This window comes from Scleropages formosus, chromosome 1, assembly GCF_900964775.1.
Source record: "Scleropages formosus chromosome 1, fSclFor1.1, whole genome shotgun sequence".
In the NCBI taxonomy this organism is placed as follows: Eukaryota; Metazoa; Chordata; class Actinopteri; order Osteoglossiformes; family Osteoglossidae; genus Scleropages; species Scleropages formosus.
Genome location: NC_041806.1, coordinates 43,959,763 through 43,968,235, shown reverse-complemented (window position 1 = coordinate 43,968,235; position 8,473 = coordinate 43,959,763). Strand labels below are relative to the sequence as shown.

Here is an 8,473-nt window from a genome sequence, read left to right as displayed (position 1 = left end):
AGCACAACTTTTCTTTTATAGCAATGAATTGATGTACTTGAGGTATGTAATAAAATTACTGAATGACAATTAAATAACTTTTAATGAGCAGTTTATCCTGAACATGCTACACTGAACAAAATCCTGTTTCCAGGCAGCAAGCAGCATACATGGTTGGGCATGAAACAGTCTACAGTACACAAAAAATATGCACACATATAGAAAGAGAATGACAGAACTGGGGGGGGGGGAGGGGGATGAGACAATTGGGGCAGCACAGTGAATAGTGCTGCTGTCTCACAGTGCCTGGGTGGTACAAGAGGACATCTTCGCTCAGTCTGTGTGCAGTTTGCATGTTCTCCCCATGTCTGTTCATGTTCACCCGTAGTGTGTGAGTGATAGAATGAGTGTGTTCAACCAATGTATGGATGAGTGACCCATTGTAAGTAATATATCTGGCAGTCTAAGTCACACACACACATTTTCAGAACCGCTTGTCCCATACAGGGTCGCGGGGATCCGGAGCCTACCCGGCAACACAGGGCGTAAGGCCGAACAGGGAGGGGACACACCCAGGACAGGACGCCAGTCAGTCACAAGGCACCCCAAGCAGGACTTGAACCCCAGACCCACGGGAGAGCAGGACCCAGTCCAACCCACTGCACCCCCCTGCAGCGTAAGTCACCTTGCTGAATAAGGTGTGTGGACTGATAACACTACATAGAGTTCACTGGAGGTCTCTTTGAAGGAAAGCGTTGTAGCGTCCGGACGGGAGTCCGACACGGACGCGCGTTGCTATTACGTCCAAACACAGACGAAATATAAAATGACTTCACGTGCAGTGTGATGTTAAAAGTGTACTGTGCGTATTGTAAGACACTCGGTGGAAGTGAAACAGGAAACACGAGACCAGGAAACACACACGGTGTTTGAACTACGGTGAACAGTGAAACGCTAATCTGAGTATGACCGCAACCCCGAGACGTGACGAAATACCGGACAGGAACGATGGACCAGGACTGAAGAACAAGAGGCAGGAACTGACGGGACGGGCACTTGGGACTGGAACATGCACACCTAGGAAACAGATTGTGGGAACAAGAGACTACGAATCGCCAAGAGAGCACAATAGAACCGCTGATTAAGAATCCGCAAGTAGTTCTGCTCCGCTGGCTCCTTTTATACCTCCATGTCCTACGAGACTGTGAGGTGATAGGTAAGCGTTAACTAGCGGCACTGAGTGGCGCCGCGTCTGACCAGGAGGGGCAGTGACCCCGTGGGACGTGACAAGCGTCTGTTAAATAAATAGATGCGATGAAAAGAGGAGGAGACAGACAGTGACAAAAAAAGACATAAAATTTTACTAAAAAGCATTATAGTAAGGCAATAAATACGGTTCATAGATAGTACATCCACCTGCGTCGTGGTTCCAATGAGTGTGATCAGCTGCACTGTGTTGGTATTACATGGGTAATGATGGTATTTCTGAATCTGAACACTTCGCGCACTGAGAATTTTTCGAGTAAGCAATTCAGTTGTGAGCGAAATTTTCTTCTCTTTCAAATAAGGATAACCAGTTTCACTTACTCTATTCTTGCTTTCTTTACCTCGGCCCTTCTTATTAAAAGTGAAAAGAGAAACAGTTAAAAGGTTCATAAGCTGATATTTGTTTTACTTAAGTGTACAAGTTTAATATCAAATTGAAAGTTTTTCGCAGATTTATTTCAGCCATCCTGCTAGGGTTGCCCCGCGACGGACTGGCTTCCCGTCCTGCGTGTATCCCCTCTCCCTCCAGCCTTGCGCCCTGTGTTGCCGGGTTAGCCTCCAGTTCGCCGCAACCTCGCTTGGGACAATCAGTTTCAGACAATGTGTGTGTGTGTGTGGGTGTATTTCAGTCATGGACCAGAAGTGAGTAGTACCAAAAGGAGAACCAGTCATGTGTGATAGCTTTGAAGTTGCCCAGATTTAAGGACAGTCCGAAAGCTGTCATGACTGTGGGAGTGACATGGACGGTAATTGTTCTGTTTTCTTCTGCAGACAAACGGATAACATTCAGTTTTTTCTTTGGTCTAGTAAGGAGTACCTCTGTCTTTCTGAGGGAGCTTGGCATCTTGTTTATAAAATTTAGGCTCACTCGAAGAAATAGTTTATTAAACATAGCCCATCTTTCCTGCAGTGATGCTCTTTTCTGTTTTGGTTGGCTGTGTCCTCTGCTACATCACATACATTATGTGTTCAACAGAACTTCGGAGCTGATACATTCGTTGTTAACCACCTGTCACTGCAGTGTCATGGTGGTCCACAGCCTATCCCAGAAGCATCGGGTGTCAGACAGGGTAGCCAGTCACAGGGCCACATATTAAACTGGCAATTCAGAGTCACAAACTCACTTAAAAGATGTCTTCTTGCTGTGGGAGGAAACTTACAGTAGCTGAAGATGGAGAGAACATGGAATCTCCGCACTGTCTGAGAGGGATTTAAACCCATGGCTGAATGCAGAGTCCAGGCACTGTGAGACACCAGCACCGCATGTTGTACCACTCTGGTAAAACAGAGATTTGATGTATACACACACGGGTCCTCACCTTAGAAACACAAATAAGACTGGTAGTCTGTTACAATCAATAATAACTTAATAATGCATGTGTGTGTATGGCATAAATGCAGGAGTCTGTTTGTATCTCGATTTGTTTGTAATGCTAAAGTGTCCTTTACCATTAAAACAAATATTTGAACCTCCTCGAGGATGTTAAATTCAACTCCCCGAAAGCTACAGCTGTCACGCAGAACACAGGGAGCCGGGATGGCTGAACCCAAGTGCAGCCTTGTTTGTCCGGAGACGAGGGATGAGGCAAGTTTCCGGTATCGGGGACAGGCGAAGGGTCGGTCCATCGGCAATCAGGGTCAGAGCAAAGATCCATGGACGAGGTCGGGAGACGTAGCGAAGGGTTGGTCGAACGGCGAACAGGACAGGAACGAGGATCCGTGGACGTGGTCGGGAAATGAAACAAGAGTCAAAAACTGGAGGACGTGAAACGAAGCGATGCCTGTGCACGAAGTGTCACGGGAAAGGACGGTTGTCCCTGACGAGATTCCGCAGGGGTATGGGAGCTGAAGAGGATCTTTATACGGTGAGTGATTACGTGTAAGTTAGTGCGGAGTCAGGTGCTTGTGCTGTGGGCGTGGACGTGACAAGAGCCAGTCATTGTTAAATTTATGCAGTTTATTCTTTAAAAAGTTGTTGTCACACCTACAACATTGGATTGGACAAGCACACCTGCAATGCATCAGGGAGATGAAGCATAAAAGGGCTGCTCGGATGGACCGGATCACAGAACCTCACTCGAGCCACCACAATCCCAGCAAATACTCACCATGCTTCTGAACTCCCTGTCCTCCATTTCCTGTCTCTTTGTTCCTCTCTTGTACCCCTCGGATCGATATCTCTGTGGCTCCCTGTCTTTCGGTACTGTTTAACCGACTTTGTCTCTGGTTTGCCCTTGTTACTACCGCTGCGCCTCGGTGACCTCTGCCTGTCTTGACTTCGACTTTGCCTGTCCCTTGGATTTCAGCATTGCAATAGACACCTGCAATTGGGTCTGACTACTCCACTCTATGTGTTCAACCGTGACAGAAAGTTTTGCCTCACCATCAGAGCCAACAGTGTGGGATCGACTGCAATGCGCTGTCGCCGACCAAGGTTTCGCTACTGGAAACACATAACCAGACCCTGAACCAGCTTGCGGAATCATTCCAGGGTCTCATCCAGATGCTCCAAGGGTGTTTCACGCATCTGATGACGATGTTGCACATGGAGAGGCTTCGGCATCCCCCACCACCGCCCCGTGGGTTCCCGTCCAGAATCCCCACCTAACAACACCAGAATAGTATGACGGCACTCACCCATACATGTCAAGGTTTCATAATGTAGTGCGACCTTGTTTTCGCCAGCCTGCCTGATGTACATAATACGGAGGAGAGCAAGATCACCTACCTCATTGTACTGCTGATGGGGCTTGCTCTGAAATGGGCCACGGACGGAAGACCCACACAAGCACCACATATGAGGAATTTGAACAATGACTCAAAGTGGTTTTCGACCACTTGCTTTCGACCTGTGCTGCCAGTGACAGGCTGATGCGGATCCAGCAGGGAAATCGTTTGGTGGCTGATTACGGAGCGGGTGGAACGATGTATCTCTCCTGGCCAGCTTCCGGCATGGGCTGAGTCCGTGCATCCAAACCAAGCTGGCTTACAGAGGTGAGAAGTGGACCTTCATCAAGTTTGTTGAGACAGCTATTACTATCGACAACCAGGCTCGAGAACAAACCCTGCAAACCCGCCTCACTCCAACACCCATCATTGTCACAGAGGAGCCCATGCAGATCGAGCATGGCTGCCTGACGCCGGAGCAGAGGCAGCAGCGCCTTTGGGAAGGATCGTGCCTCTACTGTGAGGACCTCGGGCACTTCCGTGCAACCTGTTCTCTCCGGCCCGGACCAGAGGGAGCTCATTCCGCATGTAAGGTTAGTGAACCCCGCCGTCTTGAGACACAACTGATGGTACCTGTAGTTCTGTCCTAGGATGGGGAGCAAGCCAGCAAGTGGGCTTTGGTGGACTTGGTGGGTTGTTTCAAGGACATTGCCATCACGGAGGAACATAATATCCCACCAGGAGGTGCTAATGTTCTTTTCAATCCAGAATTCCAGATTCCCCGGTTATTCTGGGCTTCCCCTGGCTGGCCAGACATGACCCTGTGTTCACATGGAGCCAGGGAGAGCTTGTGTCCTGGGAATCCCAGTGCATCGAGTCGTGTTTATCCTTTCCCTGTAGTGCCACCTCAGTAAACAGCCCCAAAGTCACTGAACCAGTTTTGATCCCTGTAGAATTCCATGAGGCAAAAATCGGCCGCCCTGCCGCCCCCATAGACCCAGGAACTGTGTCACAGATCTCCTTCCCAGGTCTACATCCCCCTGGGGGCGAGTAGATCCCTTGTCATTGCCAGAACAAAAAACCATGCACCAGTATATTTCTGAAGCTCTAACAGCCGAGATTATCAGGCCTTCGACCTCTCTGGTCTCCACGGAATTCTTTTTTATCGATAAGAAGGATGGGGCTCTATGTCCTTGCATTGATTGCCAGTGTTTGAATAGTGAGGGGGGTGTGGTGGTGCAGTGGGTTGGACCACAGTCCTGCTCTCCAGTGGGTCTGGGGTTTGAATCCCGCTTGGGGTGCCTTGCGGCGGACTGGCGTCCCGTCCTGGGTGTGTCCCCTTCCCCCTCTGGCCTTACGCCCTGTGTTACCGGGTAGGCTCCGGATCCCCGTGACCCCGTCTGGGACAAGCGGTTCTGAAAATGTGTGTGTGTGTGTGTGTGTGTGTGTTTGAATAGTATCACAGTGAAATATCCCCATCCATTGTTCTTGATCAGTCCTGAATTAAAGCAGGTTCATGGTTTCTGCCATCCAAGAAACTCAGCCCCAGGTACATAGGCCCCTTCAAGGTCCTTCGTGCTGCTCTCTTGGATAACTTCATAAGGAGCGCACCACTGCTTCCTCTATGACGGACCATGAACAATGCAGTCATCAAAGAAAGCATACACCCAGCTTCAGCTGTTGTGGCAACTAAGGGTGTTAAGGGGAAGAAGGACAAGAGGGAAATGTCTGCCACTTGAGTGTAATTAAACCTCAATCACTTCTTAGTGGACTAATGGCAGGTCTTGAGGCTTGCTGACCACTGGGAAATCAGTTGGAGTATAAGAAGGAACAATGCAAACTTTGGAGATCGAGGCAGCTGGAAACTGAGTATATAGCAGAACTGTCCTGACTACTGCTGGGCAATAGCACCTGACAAGACATCGCACCAAGGTAAGAGCTAATGAAGCTTGATCAACCACATTCAACGCAGTTCAATGATTTGTATGATTTGACTCACATGAACTCTAAATGCACCCTGAAGGGATTTTAGCTGTAACGGAAAGCAAAATTAGTTCAATATTTTTAACAAAAGATCAACGAAATCCAGTTCAAAGTGCATTCAGTCATTCTCAGTTTCTGAATCACACAGCAATGACAATGTTTTAGGATGTAACAAATCATCCCTGCTATGATGAAGATGTTTAATCTATTTGTGATGATTTACAGGACATCAAACAAACATCTGAAACTTGCACTTTGAATAAATTTTGTTGTACTTGCTCGGTGTAAAATCATGTAAAAGTTGGTTTAACTGATCTGTAGGAGAATCCTTTTAGAAATGTCTGAAAATAGTTAGTAGGGGGTGAGGTGGAGCAGTGGGTTGGACTACAGTCCTGTTCTCTGCTGAGTATGGGGTTCGAGTCCAGGTTAGGGTGCCTTGTGACGGACTGGTGTCCCGTCCTGGGTGTGTCCCTTCTGCCCTGTGTTGCTGGGTGGGCTCCCGTGACCCCATATGGGACAAGTGGTTCTGAAAGTGTGTGTTTGTGTGAAAATAGTTATATGAGTATAGTCATTATTATTAAAAGTAATTCACACACTTAGATGTGACAGTTTCTGTCAAAGGTGTAATTTTACTTTTTAAACACTGAAAGTTCTTAATATTTCTTCTCAACTTAAACTTGTAAAAGTATGATTATTAAGGTTTTGTAAATATTCATCTTTAGGAAAAGCCTTGAGTGAACTGCTTTGATAAAGATGCTGAAATTATCTAGACTGTGATCAGTGGTGTTATACAAGTGTAACATAACCTTACCAAAGACTTTGTTTCAGTGAGTAAGTTCCTTGCTCAAAGGTAGCATAGCTGGAGGCTGGGATTAGAACCTGAACCTTTGGGTCCAAAGGCAGCTGCTCTAATCACTACAGTACCAGCTGTCCCTGTCAGCAGTTTGTTCATTTCAGGTTGACATTTATGTTCACAGATACATTTATTCATTTAGCAGACACTTTTCTCCAAAGCGAAGTACATCTCATAGAAAATACAATTTGTGCATTACCTTACGAGAAAAAGACATAGCTGCAGATGTGTGACTCTTAAGAACAGTTCATTTGTTTCCTTCACCATATGCACCAACATTCATCACACAAGTAGCTGTATTTAGATCCAAAGGCAGCTGTTCTAATCGGTACACTACCAGCTGCCCCTGCCAGTAGCTTGTTTATTACAGGTGGAGCGCACACTCACTCACACACACACATACACTGTCCGAAGCCACTTGCCCCAATCAGGGTCGTGCCGAACCAGAACCTTACCTGGCAACACAGGGGGCAAGGCTGGAGGGGGAGGGAACACTCCCTGGACAGGATGCCAGTCCGTCGCAAGGCACACCAAGCAAGACTCATACACCAGACTCAGGACCCAGCCAAGCCCACTGCACCACCGCACCCAGGTGGAGCATGTACTTGCATATGAACAAATTTGTAAACATTGTTGTCCTTTTATTTTTAAAGGTGAAACTGTTTCATCTAAAAGAGCCCATTGATGATGAACTACAGCCATCCCGGGACATCTCAACACTTGCACTTCTGTTATGAATCCTCCAATAAGTCTTGTCCACAGTATATTTATTCATTGGCAGTACGGGTTCCTCTGTACATTTTTTTTTCAGCTGCCATTCTCCTCACAGTCTTTGGAAACCTTCTCGTCATCATTGCAATAGCTCATTTCAAACAGCTCCACACTCCAACTAACTACCTCGTCCTCTCCCTGGCCATCGCTGACTTCCTTCTTGGAGCAATCATCATGCCACCTAGCATGGTTCGTTCAATGGAGACCTGCTGGTATTTGGGAAATCTGTTCTGTAAATTCCACAGTAGTTCAGCTGTCACATTATGTACCGCATCCATTGTAAACCTTTCCTTCATATCTATTGATCGATATTATGCTGTCTGTCAGCCCCTACAGTATCAGACAAAAATCACAAACTGTGTCACAGTGGTCATGGTCCTGATCTGCTGGAGCCTGTCTGTTGTTACTGGGTTTGGGATGGTATTCCTAGAGCTGAATATCTTGGGCATTGAGGACGTTTTTTATGAAAACATTGATTGTGTTGGAGGCTGCACTATGTTCCAAAGTTTTGCATCAAGTTTTATATGTTCTACTATCTCATTTTACATCCCGGGATTCATTATGATTGGTATCTACTGGAAAATCTTTTTCATAGCAAAGAGACAGGCTCGATCTATTCACACCTCAGCTTTTCAAAATGGCAATTTACAAAGAATCAAATCATCTCAGACGAAAATGGAACAGAAGTCCACGAAGACCCTCGCAATTGTTATGGGTGTTTTTCTGTCATGCTGGACCCCCTTCTTTCTGTGCAACATCATTGATCCAGTTATCAACTATTCCATTCCACCATTACTGCTTGATACACTGGTTTGGATCGGCTATTTAAATTCAGCATTTAATCCCCTGATTTATGCATTCTTCTACAGTTGGTTCAGGAAAGCCTTCATAATGATAATATTTTGCGAAATGTATAATCCCAATTCTTCAAGAACAAATTTATTTACAAACTAG

At 46.6% G+C, this 8,473-nt stretch overlaps 1 protein-coding gene across 1 annotated transcript; it reads left to right on the top strand.

The window, feature by feature from the left end:
* The first annotated feature begins 7,432 nt into the window (after positions 1–7,432).
* Positions 7,433–8,473, top strand: LOC114911945 (trace amine-associated receptor 1-like). The gene has a single exon (XM_029256553.1). The coding sequence runs from the start codon at positions 7,433–7,435 to the stop codon at positions 8,471–8,473; it is 1,041 nt and encodes a 346-aa protein (XP_029112386.1).

What these genes read in the sequence shown, in the direction of transcription:
- LOC114911945 (XM_029256553.1), top strand. Translation starts at nt 7,433, where the DNA reads ATGATGAACTACAGCCATCCCGGGACATCTCAACACTTGCACTTCTGT.